This window comes from Hypoxylon trugodes, assembly GCF_022578975.1.
Source record: "Hypoxylon trugodes strain CBS 135444 unplaced genomic scaffold F4822scaffold_1, whole genome shotgun sequence".
In the NCBI taxonomy this organism is placed as follows: domain Eukaryota; kingdom Fungi; phylum Ascomycota; class Sordariomycetes; order Xylariales; family Hypoxylaceae; genus Hypoxylon; species Hypoxylon trugodes.
The window spans coordinates 1,284,948-1,301,613 of NW_026250016.1; the positions used below are offsets into that span (position 1 = coordinate 1,284,948).

Genomic DNA, 16,666 nt, shown 5'->3' on the forward strand with positions numbered 1-16,666 from the left:
ATGTTTAACCATTAACGTTTGGTTATGGCGCTAATCTCGTTGCCGTTTGCTGCTGCAGGAACATTTCTCTGCGGCGGCGACTTCCCCTTGTACGTCTTTACACTAGAAGGGATGCTGCAGCTGCAGTCCGTTACAACTGCTTGCAGTTTATGCCACCTGGCCTAGAATGACGTTGCTAGCCTATTAGATCCATGGATTTAAACTACAGCGGAGCGCTCCGCTGCCGAAGCACAGGCCATTACAGACTTCAGTTTAAGGTATCATCGCTTTTTAACTTGCATGTATACAAGGATGGCCATGCTTTGTTTTTAGAACATCATTGAGCCTCATATAGAGCACGTATTATAGAGATATATAAGAGAATAGGGGGTTTTGATCATGTCCCTATTTTTTTTTTCCATTGCTGGGAAGTTCTCTATAAGAAAATTCTTGGAAAACGTAGCTGGAACTGAGAGATCTCGTCGCATCGTTTAATTGGAGTTTGAGATGGCTATTTTCCTTGGATTATTTTATACATAGTTAAGGCCTTCTAATTTCGCATCCAACTAGCCATGTGAATGATAACTGTACATTTCTGTTCTATTCAGTTTTTTTGGTTGTCGCCTCATACCTGCGATGTTTGTTAATATTAGGTACTTGATCGATCGAACATGGGGGAATCATTATGAGAAATACATACCTCTTGCCTCGGAAAGCCCATACACCCCAATTACCACAACTGACATCTTGCGGGTCAAGGTCATTCAGATCCCAACGTAAACTCCTAAAGGTGTTCTCGCCGGGTTCCATGAGCATATCAAACTCGCTACCGCAAGTTTTCTTCACCCACTCGATGTCCCTGTCCATGTCATACTGTGTATAACCAGTCACTATAATCGGGGCTTTTGTTTCTAGGAGTAGTGGTACCGTTTCTGACCACTCGTGGGAACTAGCCGGATGGCCTAATCCTGGGTGGAACATGACGAAACAGTCAAAATAGGGATCGTATGGATAAAACTGGCCGGTTTTATGAAGTGTATGATAGTAGTCCACAATCGTGCTAATCTTCATCGTCGGCCAAACTCGATCTTCCACTATGGCACCAAATGGATTAGATGGAGTTCGGGGTGGTAATGGGAATTCGTCGTCTCGATTGGTCATGCTTTCAGGTCCAATGAAGATGAGGTGGAACTTCCCTCGAGGGAAGAGATGAGCTAGTTGTACCCAGACGTTTCGAGGAAGAGACGACTCAGCACGAGCGCCGAGTATGAATATCCTCACAGGAGGCGCTTCAGGTCGTAGGCCTTTGATTCCCTCTCCACCACCAGTTTTGGGCGGATGCAAGGTATATCGCAGGGCACTTAAACTCTTCAAGCCTTCGGGCGTAAGCCTGCCACCTTTCCTGATATTGTATGGACTGAGCTCGTGAAGAATACTGCCTACCGTAATGGGATAGGTTAATAGTCTTGTGACTTGTCGCATGCTTCTGTCATCATTGATAGCTTCGAATTGCCTCGTATAGAGGAAAGTATCCCAATTTGTCATATTAACAGCAGCTTCTTCCATCTGCGGCCCCGCATACTCGAATTCGGGAAAAAACCTCCCCGATCGAAGATCATGGTCGTCTTCATTGATCTGCCGTAGAGTGTCACAAATCTGTAGATGCGCCTCGTAATCCTCGGCCCAATGTTTCTCACTACAATAGACAGGAATTCCACAATCCGGACATTCAAAGTCTACGTGGACAGGCGCTTTGGATCCGGAACTGGCCTCACTTGGTGGGGCGTCGGTATTTGTTGGTATTCGTGTGGGTCGATGGTCGGGATGCGGACAATATGCATGTTGCCGTATATAAGCAGCGCGACGCCGTATTTCGGGAATGGGCGAATTGGTAAAGGAGTGAAATAAATCGTCGGGGCGAAGAACGGGTGGCCTGGAGCGGTTCTCGTATGACGCAGCCGATCCTAGAGTAACTGAATCGTCATCGGTTGTCTTCGGCTGTTGGCCGAATAGAGATATGGACCTCGATAGTTTGCCACTGGGTTTTGTAGCGGGCGCAGGTCGTTTTGTATGTATTCCCTGGCTAGATGCGCCGCTTCTTTGCAACGATCGTGAAGAGGTAGCTTTACTGAATGACCTTGTTACGGCTGGGCGAGAAGCATTGACTGAGGAGAGTCTTAGGCACGACCGGCAAGTATTAGAACCCGCTAGGCGCATTGAGGGTTCCATTATAGAGGCTCTCTAATTGACCATCCATGCGACGGTGGTTGTAAATTTTGCGACTGGGATAGCTCCAAAGCTTCCGTAGAAATTCTCAAAATTGGGAACATTGAATCAAATTTAGAGAAGGTACATTACAGCTATGCCCCACATACGTAGATGTACCTAGGTACATGGCACTCCGAACATGAGATATCGGAATGAATATTGATCCTACGCCGAGCCCCGCCAGAGCTTCGATTGGCAATCCAAGTTCTTGGTACCTCCAATCAAAGTTCTTCATCTCAATTGGAGCTCCATCAATTTTCATAAAACTTTAGAAGCTTCTCTGATAAACATCACCGTTTTTCACATCCAGCCTCGCCGTATAAATACAACAACGCCGACAAAGCAAAAGAGATTGAGAGGCTAGAAGAGTCGCGCAGGCTTCCTGCGCATCCGCTGCGAAGATGGCGACTACTTCAAATATGTTTCTTTACTCCCTCACAATCCAACCTCCTACTACAATAAACCAAGCTATGCTTGGCCAATTTTCTGGTACCAAGGAACAGCAAATCATCACGGCCTCGGGCTCGCGACTCACATTACTCCGTCCGGAACCGTCCCAAGGGAAAGTAATTACCCTTCTGGCACATGATGTCTTCGGCATCATAAGGTCTATTGCCTCTTTTCGACTTGCTGGAAGTAATAAGGGTAAGTTCTACACTCTCCATACTTGTGAAGCTTCACTTAGTGATTTTGAAGCTCCGTTCGCAGAATCACTCCCGCAGCCGCCTTGATACACGGTGCGATCTTTCATTGTCAATGAAAAATGGTATCTTAGAACTTCACTAACATTCGTGTCTATAGATTATGTTATACTTGCCACCGACTCGGGACGCATCGCGATAATCGAGTATATACCACAGCAGAATCGATTCAAACAACAGAAGCTTGAAACATTCGGAAAATCAGGAGTCCGCCGTGTTGTTCCAGGACAATACCTTGCTTGCGATCCCAAGGGCCGCGCTTGTCTCATTGCGTCAATTGAGAAAAATAAGTTGGTTTACGTTCTGAACCGAAATGCACAAGCAGAACTTACTATTTCCTCGCCATTAGAGGCACATAAGCCGGGCACCATTGTGCTTTCTATGGTTTCTTTGGATGTCGGCTATGCGAACCCAGTATTTGCGGCGCTGGAGGTCGATTACTCCGAGTCCGATCAGGACCCGTCAGGTCAAGCTCTCGCAGAGGTCGAGACACAACTTGTCTACTATGAACTGGACCTCGGGCTGAACCATGTTGTCAGAAAATGGCATGAACCAGTCGATCCCACTGCATCAATATTATTCCAAGTTCCTGGTGGCAACGATGGACCTAGTGGTGTTCTGGTTTGTGGCGAGGAGAACATCACGTATAGGCATTCCAACCAAGAAGCCTTTAGAGTACCGATACCGAGACGAAAAGGTGCAACTGAAGATCCGCAACGAAAAAGATCGATCGTTTCTGGTGTCATGCACAAACTCAAAGGAAATGCCGGGGCTTTCTTTTTCCTCTTACAGACCGAGGACGGTGATCTTTTTAAAGTCACCATTGACATGGCTGAGGATGAGGACGGAAATGCCACTGGAGAAGTGCGCAGGCTCAAAATTAAATACTTCGATACAGTTCCAGTATCCACAAGCCTTTGCATCCTAAAAAGCGGTTTTTTGTTTGTAGCGAGCGAATTTGGTAATCATCATTTCTATCAGTTCGAGAAGCTAGGCGACGATGACGATGAGCTGGAGTTTACTAGCGACGATTTCCCCACAGATCCGCATGCGTCGTATAACCCTGCTTATTTCTACCCAAGACCGGCAGAGAATTTGAGTCTGGTCGAGAGTATCGATTCTATGAATCCTTTGGTCGATTGTAAGGTAGCGAACTTGACTGGCGATGACGCACCGCAGATCTATTCAATTTGCGGTAACGGGGCGCGAAGTACATTCAGGACGTTAAAACACGGCCTCGAAGTCAATGAGATCGTGGCCTCGGAGCTTCCGGGTGTCCCATCAGCAGTTTGGACCACCAAACTTAATCGATCTGATCAATACGATGCCTACATCATTCTCTCCTTCAGCAATGGTACTCTGGTGCTTAGTATTGGCGAGACTGTTGAAGAGGTAACCGACACTGGCTTCCTCTCATCGGTTCCAACACTCGCCGTCCAACAACTTGGCGACGATGGGCTGATCCAAGTCCACCCCAAGGGTATCCGTCATATCGTTAGAGGAAGAGTCAACGAGTGGGAAGCGCCGCAGCACAGATCAATCGTTGCTGCTTCAACCAATGAGCGTCAGGTTGCGGTCGCTCTAAGCTCAGGCGAAATTGTCTATTTTGAGATGGCTGACGACGGGTCATTGGCGGAGTACGATGAAAAGAAAGAAATGTTCGGAACCGTCACTTGTCTGAGCTTGGGCGAAGTCCCTGAAGGTCGCTTACGAAGCTCGTTCCTGGCCGTTGGATGCGACGACTGCACTGTCCGAATTCTAAGCCTGGATCTCGAGTCCACGCTCGAGAGTAAGTCAGTACAGGCTTTAACCGCTGCGCCGTCTGCACTATCGATAATGGCGATGGAAGACTCTTCGTTTGGCGGATCTACTTTATATCTTCACATTGGTCTGCATTCCGGTGTCTATTTACGGACAGTTCTCGATGAGATAACCGGAGAACTTACTGACACTCGTCAAAAGTTCCTTGGACCTAAGGCCGTGCGACTTTTCCAGACCTCGGTTGAAGGTCGTACTTGTGTATTGGCTCTGAGCTCGAGGACGTGGCTGGGCTATGCAGATCCAATCACAAAGGGATTTATGATGACCCCTCTTGACTACACCGATCTTGAATGGGGTTGGAATTTCAGCAGTGAACAATGTGAAGAAGGTATGGTGGGAATCGAGGGTCAGAATCTGAAGTAAGTCATCTCTATCTTTTTCCCCGCAAATTGAAGAATGATGAAAAACTGGGATCCGATGCCTCGGCTATGAGGTTTTTAATACTTGTATACCAATTGTTCCTACTGAACTTCTAATATTTCTCTTCTATATATGAGACTCTTGGAAGCGACAAGCTGCTAACGACAACAGAATTTTCTCCATCGACAGGTTAGGGGATACCCTATTACAACAATCAATACCCCTCACATACACTCCGAGACGCCTTGCTAAGCATCCCGACCAACCTTACTTCTATACCATTGAGTCCGATAACAATACACTTCCGCCCGAATTACGTGCTCAGCTTCTAGCTGACCCCGGCGTCGTTAACGGTGACGCTGCCGTACTACCACCTGAGGAGTTCGGATATCCTAGAGGCCGTGGTCGATGGGCGTCTTGTATCAGCGTCGTTGATCCACTAGTTGAGAAACGAGTGCTGCAAACATTAGAACTCACCGAGAATGAGGCTGCGGTCAGTATGGTCACTGTTTCATTCGCAAGCCAAGATAATGAGACTTTCTTGGTTGTGGGTACCGGAAAAGATATGATCCCCAGTCCTCGTCAAGCGAGCGCGGGATATATACATGTCTACCGGTTCCGCGATAACGGCAGGGAAATCGAGTTCATCCATAAGACCAAGGTGGAAGAACCTCCAATGGCATTGGTTCAATTTCAAGGTCGTCTACTTGCAGGAATCGGCAAAACTCTACGTGCCTATGACCTCGGATTGCGACAACTTCTCCGAAAGTCGCAAGCTGAGGTCGCGCCCCAACTCATCGTCTCGTTACAAACTCAAGGTAGTCGCATCGTCGTTGGTGACGTGCAGCAAGGTGTCACCTATGTCGTGTATAAATACGAGAGCAATAAGTTAATTCCGTTTGCTGATGACACAATACCTCGCTGGACAAATTGCACGGCGATGGTGGACTACGAATCGGTTGCTGGTGGCGATAAATTCGGAAATGTCTGGATCGTGCGATGTCCCCAGAAAGCAAGTGAGGAAGCTGACGAGGATGGGACCGGGGCACATTTACAACATGCCAGAGAATATTTGCATGGCTCCAATCACCGTGTTAGTCTTATGGCGCACTTCTTTACGCAGGACGTTCCAACCAGCATCAGTAAGACAAATCTTGTGGTGGGTGGTCAAGACGTTCTTCTCTGGAGCGGTATACAAGGTACCATTGGTGTCTTCATCCCATTCCTCAGCCGAGAGGATGCGGATTTCTTCCAGAGTCTCGAGTCGCATATGAGAACCGAAGACCCACCTCTCGCCGGAAGAGATCATTTAATCTATAGGGGTTATTATGCTCCCGTTAAAGGTGTCATCGATGGTGATCTATGTGAACGGTTCACATTGCTCCCGAGCGATAAGAAACAGATGATCGCGGGTGAGTTGGATCGTTCGGTCCGAGAAATTGAGAGGAAAATATCGGTGAGTGAAGTATTTTTGAACCCTTAAATTGACATTGTGACTAATGTTGAGTAGGATGTACGAACTCGGTCAGCATTTTAAAGGGGTATCGTAATGGCGCCTGGAGTAAAATGGAGTTACGTCGTGTCTGAAGGAGTTTTGAGCATAGCCATGCACGGCCAGTTCATTGAATGGTCAGTTGGTGTGGATACCCAATGCAATTATCAGTCGTTCTAAAAGTACATCTCAGATGCGAAATTGTGTACATGTCATGACTGCCTATCCAGGTGTCTTTACAATCCAGTGACGCCAGGAACCCCGGGCCTTACCCAGTACCCAGATTCATACACATTCCTGTCACCTCCGTCCCCTCCAATACGCATTATTATTTGCACGCCCCGCAACCCCTTTACCTCTTCTTGCCGCCTCGACTGGGTGGGCGCGCTCCCACTCTTCGTCTGCGAAGAAGGCCTCCGTCGCTAATTGGAGGTCATATCCAGCCTGTTCTAGGTATAAAACTGCGACGTCATATTCGTGAACCTTGCATGCTACTTGCCACCGCCGGATCTTGGATTTACGCGCTTCTTCCTCTTCGCCCTCGATTGGTCGCGGCGAGAGACTTACACCTCCCTTGTAGTATTCTCCTGGTATTATGACGGTCCGCCGTCCTAAAATCAAGTGGTCACTTGTGATATTATTTGCGCGTCTAAGCGCGGATGCAGGAACGCCGTAGCGAAGCGATAAGGAGGGTATCGTGTCGTGCGCGTGATCGAGGAAGTGTAGTGTATCTTCCGCTGGCTCAGGCGAATCTAGAGGGACGGATTTTTCGTCCAGCGGGTCGGGGGCTTTTATGGTTGTGGAGGGTGTGTACGGCGGCGGCGCTGCTGATAAGGCTCTGGAGGAGCCGGTTGCGACCGAAGATTCGTAGGAGGGAGGATCTCGTAGACCTGGTGGGAGCGTGGTATCTGTCGTCGATATCTGGCAGTAGGGACAGTAGGTATTGAAACGAGGATTCGTCTGATGCGATACTTGATTAGTCTATCAATGACTACTTATATACATTCAAATAGATCTAAAGAATCTACGCACATTGCAACAATTACCACATATTATCCGCCGACAACATTCTAGCTGGCGATCTAGAGGTGGCTTTTCTGATTCACTATAGCGAGGAACATCGCAGAGGAGTGTCGCACATGTACAACAGGACTCGACCGAGAGCGGTGCCTTCGGTTTCGACACTGTCATGCTTGGGGAATCAGAGAAGGATACAGGGTGCAGGGGAATAACAATACAGTATTGATAATGAGGGTATATTCTTTTTTTTCTGATTTTTTATTCTAAGTATAGTTTAATCAGCATGAAAAGTGTAATAGGAGACCACTGCGATACCTAGGTACAGGTGACTGAAGGTGGCGTGCGCCTCTCGCTCATGACGTCTATTGTTATCGATAAGGGAAAGTTAGGGGGTTAGAGCTAACGTACTTAGGGCTAGCGTTCACTTAAAACCGAGAAATCCGGGGCTTAGCTATAGGTACCTAGGCAGCTAAGGGGCACGCCGAAGCGCTGCTGGATCACCTTCACGTTTCTGATGTCAGCGGTAAACGCTCTCTCTACCCTCTACTCTTCCTTAAGACGTCCACCATACGAAAGGAATAAGGCTGCCTTGCCACGAACCAGATTTGCAATAACTTCTCCTTTCTTTGGAAGCTTAGTACAATAATGTCTGGAAGTCTTAAGACTACGAGAATTAAATAGCAACACGAGCTATTGCAACGCAATTGACTTTCAAACAGCGCGTCGCCGACTTTCGAAGCTGAATCACATCTACCTCTAACGAACGAATTGATAACGCACGTCACGAAAACCACCAACGAGTGATTGTACAATCTAATAATATCCTATATTTATCCTTTACGAATCTATTTGTACCTTAAACATCTATAACTTAATGCTATAATACCACCGATCCTCAACCCACCGTACGAAGCCCCTGTACGCAAAAATGGCTTCACCTTCTACCCCGGCGTTACCTACGTCGACATTTCCTCCAGCCAAACACCCAAGTCCCGCGATTCCAGTGTTCCTCCGTGAAGCAGGGCTCGACTCTCCCTCGTTCCGATCTTCTGCCTTATACTTCTCCGAACAAGTAGATGCTATCGAGCGGTGGCTGGACGGCTACGTAAAGACAACAGCCAAATTAACCCACGACTTCCTTGCTCTGGAAGAAACCGTCCACGCCTACCTGAACAAGATCATACCACCGCCCAATGTCAACGCCGTCGATAATGACTACGCTGCACTGGCACTTAAGAGGTTCAGTGAGGGGTCAAGGGAATGGTGGATGCAAATCTTGAGCGCCACTAGGAAGGTAGACACATTGTCGGTCGATCCGATACGAAACTTCCTCCAAGGTGACCTACGGAACTTCAAGGAGGCTAGAAAGACATTAGAACAGACACAGAAGGCATTCGATACAACGCTAGCCCGATATGTAGGCCAGTCGAAGACCAAGGAACCATCGTCTTTGCGAGAAGATGCATTCAATGTGTACGAGACTCGGAAGGCGTACCTGAAGGCGTCAATGGACTTCTGTTTCTTTGCGCCTCAATTCCGCCTCAACTTGGATAAGTTATTGGTGCGAGTATCTAGTGATCTGTGGAGGGAGATGAAGAGATCTCGAGATGCCGCGGGAAGTTTTGGGAAATACGGTCATGAAATGGATCGAGTTAGGGGATGGTCGAAGGAGATGGAGCTATCAGAACCTACCTTTAAGCGTGAGCTGCAATTGGCACGGCGCGATATTGGAGAGAGCACGTTAGCCGCCTTCAAACCATCTCGTGAGATCGATGACTATAGTGCATCGACTGTTCCATTCTTAGGATCTAGGGGTCCTCTCAATGTTTCCACATCTGGGCAAGCTGCTGTGATCATGGAGAAGCAAGGATGGCTATTCTTACGAACAATTACTGGAAAGCCGTCTAGAACCAATTGGATACGACGATGGTACTACTGCCGAGATGGTATCTTTGGTTGGCTCGTCAATGGCCCCCAGGGAGTTTTACAAGGTGATGAAATCGGTGTGCTTCTCTGCAATGCGAAACCCGCCGTTGGAGAAGAACGCCGATTTTGTTTTGAAGTCAAGACCAAGAACCAGACATTGTTGCTGCAAGCTGAAACGCAAGCTCAGTTGATGGAATGGCTAGAGGTCTTCGAAGTCGCCAAGAAGAGAGCATTTGAAGCCAGCGTTAGTAGGGACAATTCGTCTCTACCGGGTGGTGTCGATCCGGCTTTCTCTATCACCCCGCCCTCTCTCCCCGAATTCTCTGCCAAGGTACTCGATGCGCAACTGGATGATGGTGCAAATCCTGAGCGGACTGCGACTCTACCTGTCCCTGGGCCCGAAGTTGGTTTGGTGCCTAGACCTAGTTTCGATCTCACAACAGCGCCTCCCAAGCGCTCGGTTACGTCTCTCGCTCGTGAAGAGGGGGAGAGTGGACGAGAACATGCGGCGAGGATTATGCAGAAACTCGATCTCCACCGAAAAGCTACCTTTATTTCGGGCGTCGATGCGGGCACGTCAGCACCTCCGACGGGTGGTATTGCTAGCCTCATATCCGCCAGTCATGGTCTACTACCAGGTTATCCAGCCGCAGTTACTAAACAGCAGCAACAACAAAGTACTCCAGTATTGCCTGGACCAGAATCACAACCCGGCAGTCTCGCACCTCCTACTCTAGCAAAGCCACCAGCAACGACCAACCTTAGTAAGACGGCCGTTATCTACAGTAGTGACAGAGTCTTCAGCGCGAATGCTTTGCAAGCTTTGCCGACCGCGATCATGGCCAACTATTGGGGTAGCAACACATGGGGCCAGGAGAACTCTTCCAAGACCAACCGATCTGACATAGACAACGACGATCCATTTGGGCCTAATTCGCCCTCCATCAAGATGACTACACTCGGTGACGAAGAACTCAAAAGCCCGACCTCTCTACATAAAAAGGCTATTAGTATGGATGCCAAGATAAATCATCCGAAGATAGTTCAGCCTGGTCCAGAGAAACCGCCAGCTGAAACATTCCCGCCCGATTACCCCATAGAGCTTAGGACGAATTCAGCGCAATTCCGATTACTTTTCCCAAGCGTGCCGCTGGATGAGAAACTTGTCCTAGTCTTCCGAGCTGCTTGGACTAGCACTTCGGACCCTGACAACGAAGTGGCCCCAATGGCGGGTAACGGGCGAATATACGTGACGCCAGATAATATGTACTTCTACGGTCACCAAATGGGTCTTGTCGTGACATATACTATTAGTCTCGACACTATCTCGGAAGTGACGGCTGCGCCAGGCAGAGATTGCGATTTCATTTTCCTGCATTTGAACCAACAAGCAGATGGCAATGGATATACCCGAATAACAATCAAGACTTTCCTTGAAGATCTCGATTTATTGCATGCGCGTCTGAATCTTTTAGTGGACGACTTACAAGCTGAAGAACCGATGGACGTATCCGAACTTATCCGCGCCCTGCTCAACCTAGAAAAAGAGGAAATTGACAGGAGAAGCCCTAGCATGGATAGTTGGGAAGAAATATCAGAGCACACCCCTATGGACGATGGTACGGCGGCGGGTAGAGCAGTTAGCCCTAGGCCGCATAGCGACTACAAGTCACGAAACAGGGGTTTCCGAAAACCTCTCCCGAAGTTTCAACTTCCTTCTAATCCAGTGATCTACGAACCCGAAGATATGCAACGGAAGGTTGCGGAGCGAAACTTCGAAATCAGTGCGAAAGCATGCTTCCATGTGTTGTTCGGAGATAAGAGCTTCGTCTTCCCTAAGCTTTATTTCGAGCGCAGGGCTCAGCATATTGCGCAGGGTCCGTGGGTGCTGAATGAAGCGGGGCTCATGCACAGGCAGTTCCGTTTCAGTGTTAATTACACTACCAGACTAGGGCGAAAGAGAGCTGAAGAAGTTCTTGATGAACAAACGGTGGAGTTGTTCAGTGACCACGTTACGTACGTTGTTACTCACGTCAAGACGCCTTGGCATCTACCTCATGCGCATGGCTTCAAGTTGATAACTAAGATCGTCATCACTCATGTCGCTAAATCGAAGTGCAAGTTAGCTATCTTCACAAAAGTAGCATGGTCTAAACCACCGGCACTTGCCAAGAACATTGTCGAGAAGCAGGCCCTTGACGACGCGGGTCGGGATGCTGAAGAGCTCGCCGAGGTTGCGACGGACCAGGTGCGAAAGCTTGGCCATCACAGCCGTACGAAGAGAGCGATCCAGGTCTATGGAAATGTTGGACTGCAGACACAGGTTGTGGTTTTCACGCCAGCCGAAGCAGATGCGGCGAAGAAGGCGCAGATTGATCCGCGTACGCTGAGCCAGATGCTATTAGAAACCATTCGGTCGTTTGCCGATAGTGTCGCGTCCTCGCTCATGATGTGGACGTTCGCCGCCATCAAGAAACTCTGGGACGTGGTCACGGCGCAGCGCCTCATCCTGGCCCTCCTTGGGTTCAGTGTGCTCACAAATATCATCATATCGTCGCAGGGCACCTCGACGTGGTGGACCGAACGCCGCGCTGCTAGCTTTATGAACCGTGTCGGGGTAACACCGAACATAGTGATGAGCAAGGCTATCTATATCGCGGACCTGGACGAGGCCGCGCGCAGCTCCTACTCGTTCGGCGCAGATGTGGACGAGTCGTGGCCGCGGGATAGCTATTGCTACGCTACCTTCAAGACTATAGCAAATAGCACCGAGGCACTAGATGCACCGGCCGAACAGGCGGGTGCGGCTATGCTTTCGCGTGAAGGGGCGAGAAGTCGTGCTACGGCAAGGCGCCTGAGGCAGACGAGGCAGAGACTTGGCGCGTATAGGCATGATCTTCTAGTAGCGATGCGCACAGTCAACCGCGTAGAAAGGGAGGCGCTTCGCGCCGAGTGGGAGAATTGGCTATTAGACGAAAACCGCAGATGTGAACAAGTTACTACGGCACTACTTGCGCCGTCAAGAGGTGGTGAGAATGATGTTAGTGATGAAGAGGCAGCGCAAAAAGTGCTTAGGAGTGAGAAAAATAAGCACTGGAAGAGTGAAAAGAAAGACGATAAAGAGGCGAAGGAGAAGGAGGAAAATAGACGCCGCAACTTACAGGCGTGGCATGATGAATATTGTGGTAGTTGTAGGGATGATCGCGAGGCCCTGTTTAGGGAGCGCGAGAGGGAGAGTTTGAGTCAGATGGCTTTTTGATGAAAGAATGTCGGCTGGGTGCTTAGCCGGGTGCGTATCCGATCCGGGTACCTACAGATCTCAAACGGCAAGACGATAGAAAGAAAAGGAAACCGGACGTATAAGATATGAGGACGCGCGTTATACATTAGGTACATACTCTATGGACTTACTATAAGTCCGGTGGCTGGCTTCTCGCGAAGTGAGGGGATGAGGTGTGGTTGTACACAGATAGGCAGTAGAAGGGAAAAGAAGGAAAGGGAAAGGAACAAAAGTTGTACCATACCATATACAATTCTGTATCTATTACGAGGCCAGGAAAGAAGCATTAAGTATATTGTTTAACTTATGTAGGGTGGTAGATATTGGGGTGGAAACACGTATGAATACCCAGGGTTTGAATTTGAATTAAAGAATACCAAGTACTAAACAGAGGAGACGGTGGTGCCATTGTCTGCTATTTTAAGGTGAAGTGTACCTACATGTCTTTAGTAGCGGCTCGCTAATCTATAACAAAATCTTCTACGAGTATATATAGATGTGCTCTAGAATGGTCTTTTTCTTATTTTATACTATAAGTAAGATATTAGATATTTTATAGACTTCGGGAGCTATCTTATTCAGGTAGGTGGTTCTACCCGGCATCCTTTCCGCATCGTGACTTTAATTACCTAGGTACCTAGGTATATAAAGTTGTATTGGAACCACAAGTAACTACCCCAGTTTTGCCCGTGTCAAACGACGGTTGAAGCAACTAACACAACTCAATTGAGTTAGACAATCCCGGGAACAAAAAGCTAAACCGTATTTAAAAATGGTATAACAACCTAGAAGTTAATAATATCGCTATTGATGAAGGAATCAGGGGTCGAGGCGGGCTAGACTAGAGAAGTGACGTCAAGGATCTTGGGGGCTGAGTATGCCTACTTACACCGATAGCAGCCCCCAAACAAGGTCCCTAAAGAAAAAAGAGGACTCCAATCTTCATCATCACATACATCACTTACAACTATACCCACATTACTCAGCTCCAGTTTACCTAATTCCGGAGACAGCATCTTTTTGGTTACTTGTTACTATTATTGTTAATTAATATCATCGTATCTACTTAGAAGCGTTTTTTGCACGCAGAATGGAATTTCCTAATAACCAAACCTCACGGTCGTTTGTGTGTTCCTAAGTAATTAATTCATCGACCGTTTGCTACTACTTACAACCCCACATACGCGTGTGCTCTACAACATTCACTTTTACCAAACCACCAACCTACGAATAGTATTATTAGAGGACACATATTACGGAATAATCAGAAAAGAAGGGATTTACAATGAAAAACGCCCACGAGGCTTTCAAAGCCTTAGGTTCTGTCAATTGGGAGGATGTAGCACAGGACCAACTCGACACCCTCCTTAAAGATGTCTTCAGCGACGCTCAATGCATAGTCGACTCTATACCCATATCCGCGTCCTCTTCCCAGAAAGCTGGCAAGTTACGCTCGGCGACCGATGTAAATCTTCCTTCGTTACCGAATAGAACGGGTATATCCGACCGAGCGGCGCATCTGAGGAAAGAATGGAAGGAAATCAAGCTTAACCCTCGTGACAACCCATTGGGGTTGGATATCTATAGATTGGGGGCTAAAGATGGGAAGGGGGCTTGGTTTGCGAGACGGAGTGTCCATGAGGGCTTGACGTTTGAGAAATGGAAGCTGGGTATGGAGAAGGAGCTTGATGAGAGCATGAAAGTCCAGGGGAAACCTGGTGATGGGAGTATTAGGGGTATCGGTGCCGACAAGAAGGTTGTGAACCAGACTGTTGAGGGCACCGGTAGGTTGCAAGGTGAGTTCATATCCTTCTATCATTTGGGTGCTACTGTCTAGAGCAACAGAGCTAATGAGTTTCGTTAGTCTACCAGCTATCAGCACAATTCCCAGGACCAGTAGCACCTCGAGACTTCATCGCTCTGGTACTAAGCTCCGAGTCGGCGATCGATGCTCCTGGCGCGCCCAGACACTTCATGCTTATATCAAAGCCATGTGTTCATCCAGAATGTCCGCCACGACAAGGCTACGTCCGGGGTCAGTACGAATCCGTCGAGCTTATCCGCGAGATTAAAGTCGAGAAGCCCTTACGGAAAACCCGATCGTCAGTAGACCTAACCAACGAAGAAGCCGCAGCATCAGTGCGAAGTTCCGCCCAGAATATTAGTAGGGAAGCTACTATTCGCTCAGCTCGGCAAGCAACTGACGCCGCATTGCCGACAAAAGACGAAGACGGAAGAAAACGAGGCAGAACTATTGGCGCTATGGATGCCATAGACGAACAAGATGATGAGGACTACGAGACGATGGTTGAGTGGCTAATGGTTACGCGAAGTGACCCTGGTGGTAGTGTGCCACGGTTCTTGGTGGAGAAGGGCACGCCTCCTGGTATTGCTGGTGACGCTGAGAAGTTTCTCAAGTGGATCTCTGCCAAGTCTATTGATGATTTTACTGAGTCTGACGGCGAAGAGACGAAACAACTTAAACAAGAGGCATCTCAAGCTGAGAAAGCCCCCGTCGAGAAAACAGTCCCGACCAAAACTACATCAAATCATACCAGTGTTCCACGTGCTTCTCAGCCATCAACCACCGAAGGCCACGAGGAAGCCCCAGAAGAACCTAACCCTACCGGATTTTATGGCATGATAGCAAATGCCCTAAACTCTGCAGCTTCGGTAGCAGCATCTCGTATTCCCAACCCCTTTGGGCCCGTACCCGAAGGCGAGGAAGACTCATCAGATCTATCCTCCGAGGAAGATGACACCTCATCAATTCACAGCTTCCATAGTATAGAAAACGACAACATCGACGAAAATGACGCCACATCCGCTAAACCAGCCGAAAGCTCAACCACACAACTGACCCCCTCCGTCACAAACGGCGCGGAATCAACCCGTTCCACCGATTCCCTCGCCGCGAAATCCACAACCACGTCGACGCAACACGAGAAAGAACTCCGGAAACTAGAAGACCGTAAGCGGAAAGCTGAAGAAAAATTACGTGTAGCGCAAGAGAAAGCACTTGCGAAGCGTGGTGTTAATAACGATGAAGAGCAACGCGAGGAAGCGGCCGTGCGTAAGTTACGCGAGAAACATGACCGCGAAGTTACGCGCCAGCGTGAGAAGTACGAACGTGAACTTAAGAAACTCGAGGCTAAACGCGCAGGTGAAGCGCGGAAAGCTGAGGAGAAAAGGAGGAAAACGCTGGAGAAAGAGGATAAGGCGAATTTGGCGATGGAGTTGGATAAAGTACGTGCGGAGAGGGATATTGCGAGGAAACAGATGGAGATGCTTAAGGAGCAGGTTGGGGAGTTGCAAGCGCAGAATACGATGTTAGTTGCGAGATTAGGCAGGGAGGGGGTGGGCGTTGGGGTTGGGGTTGGTGCGGAGAGTGAAGGGGAGAATGGTGGGAGTAGTGCTGGGGGGAGTGAGAAAGGCGGGAGGCCGAGGAGGGGTGGGAGTATTGGACCGGGGATTAAGAGGGCTATGACGGATGGGTTGCCTAAGGGGGGTGTTGTTTGGGGATGAAGTGAAAAGTCTGAGAAGTATTTGTACACAATGGTGAGATATTACTCGGGGTTTGGATTTACATTCGCGACGTAGCGAGCGAGCGCATCGACTGGTCGCCTGGTTGGATTCTACACTTTGGTTATCTACCTATCCGCCAGCATAAGGCGACGATGAACTAATGACTATATAAGACCTTGGACATGTATTTCGATCTGGTTGGCTTTAGTGTATTCCTATCTAAAGCGGTGTCCTCTACGTAAGCAGCGGTTTATCAATGTATCATCAGCACAAAAAAGGGTCGAAATCGGCAAA

General features: G+C 48.5%; 5 protein-coding genes across 5 annotated transcripts; 3 read left to right on the forward strand and 2 right to left on the reverse strand.

Moving 5' to 3' along the window:
- Positions 1–205: 205 nt before the first annotated feature.
- Positions 206–2,333, reverse strand: F4822DRAFT_13919 (zinc-finger of mitochondrial splicing suppressor 51-domain-containing protein). The gene is made up of 2 exons (XM_051452818.1): positions 680–2,333; positions 206–610 (listed from the first exon to the last, which is right to left on the reverse strand). Exons 1-2 carry the CDS (start codon positions 2,206–2,208, stop codon positions 580–582), a joined length of 1,560 nt encoding a protein of 519 aa, XP_051319237.1. The 5' UTR covers positions 2,209–2,333; the 3' UTR covers positions 206–579.
- Positions 2,334–2,496: 163 nt separating this feature from the next.
- Positions 2,497–6,661, forward strand: F4822DRAFT_384755 (pre-mRNA-splicing factor rse-1). The gene is made up of 3 exons (XM_051456557.1): positions 2,497–2,892; positions 3,049–5,128; positions 5,301–6,661. Exons 1-3 carry the CDS (start codon positions 2,649–2,651, stop codon positions 6,610–6,612), a joined length of 3,636 nt encoding a protein of 1,211 aa, XP_051319238.1. The 5' UTR covers positions 2,497–2,648; the 3' UTR covers positions 6,613–6,661.
- A 105-nt stretch (positions 6,662–6,766) lies between these two features.
- Positions 6,767–7,950, reverse strand: F4822DRAFT_14015 (uncharacterized protein). The gene is made up of 3 exons (XM_051452835.1): positions 7,860–7,950; positions 7,654–7,813; positions 6,767–7,581 (listed from the first exon to the last, which is right to left on the reverse strand). Exons 2-3 carry the CDS (start codon positions 7,810–7,812, stop codon positions 6,922–6,924), a joined length of 819 nt encoding a protein of 272 aa, XP_051319239.1. The 5' UTR covers position 7,813; positions 7,860–7,950; the 3' UTR covers positions 6,767–6,921.
- A 478-nt stretch (positions 7,951–8,428) lies between these two features.
- On the forward strand, positions 8,429–12,896 carry F4822DRAFT_14036 (uncharacterized protein). The gene has a single exon (XM_051452840.1). The coding sequence runs from the start codon at positions 8,570–8,572 to the stop codon at positions 12,824–12,826; it is 4,257 nt and encodes a 1,418-aa protein (XP_051319240.1). The 5' UTR covers positions 8,429–8,569; the 3' UTR covers positions 12,827–12,896.
- Positions 12,897–13,663: 767 nt separating this feature from the next.
- On the forward strand, positions 13,664–16,577 carry F4822DRAFT_14099 (uncharacterized protein). Its single transcript, XM_051452848.1, has 2 exons — positions 13,664–14,643; positions 14,712–16,577. The coding sequence occupies exons 1-2, from the start codon at positions 14,133–14,135 to the stop codon at positions 16,370–16,372; spliced, it is 2,172 nt and encodes a 723-aa protein (XP_051319241.1). The 5' UTR covers positions 13,664–14,132; the 3' UTR covers positions 16,373–16,577.
- Positions 16,578–16,666: the final 89 nt, after the last annotated feature.

Excerpts from the sequence above, each read along its gene's own strand:
- F4822DRAFT_14036 (XM_051452840.1), top strand. The coding sequence starts at position 8,570 with ATGGCTTCACCTTCTACCCCGGCGTTACCTACGTCGACATTTCCTCCA.
- F4822DRAFT_13919 (XM_051452818.1), bottom strand. The coding sequence starts at position 2,208 with ATGGAACCCTCAATGCGCCTAGCGGGTTCTAATACTTGCCGGTCGTGC. Across the intron at positions 611-679 it reads TGGGCTTTCCGAGGCAAGAG|GTATGAGGCGACAACCAAAA; the intron begins GTATGTATTTCT and ends CAAACATCGCAG.
- F4822DRAFT_14099 (XM_051452848.1), top strand. The coding sequence starts at position 14,133 with ATGAAAAACGCCCACGAGGCTTTCAAAGCCTTAGGTTCTGTCAATTGG. Across the intron at positions 14,644-14,711 it reads GGGCACCGGTAGGTTGCAAG|TCTACCAGCTATCAGCACAA; the intron begins GTGAGTTCATAT and ends GAGTTTCGTTAG.
- F4822DRAFT_14015 (XM_051452835.1), bottom strand. The coding sequence starts at position 7,812 with ATGACAGTGTCGAAACCGAAGGCACCGCTCTCGGTCGAGTCCTGTTGT. Across the intron at positions 7,582-7,653 it reads TATGTGGTAATTGTTGCAAT|ACGAATCCTCGTTTCAATAC; the intron begins GTGCGTAGATTC and ends GTATCGCATCAG.
- F4822DRAFT_384755 (XM_051456557.1), top strand. The coding sequence starts at position 2,649 with ATGGCGACTACTTCAAATATGTTTCTTTACTCCCTCACAATCCAACCT. Across the intron at positions 2,893-3,048 it reads ACTTGCTGGAAGTAATAAGG|ATTATGTTATACTTGCCACC; the intron begins GTAAGTTCTACA and ends TCGTGTCTATAG. Across the intron at positions 5,129-5,300 it reads ATCGAGGGTCAGAATCTGAA|AATTTTCTCCATCGACAGGT; the intron begins GTAAGTCATCTC and ends TAACGACAACAG.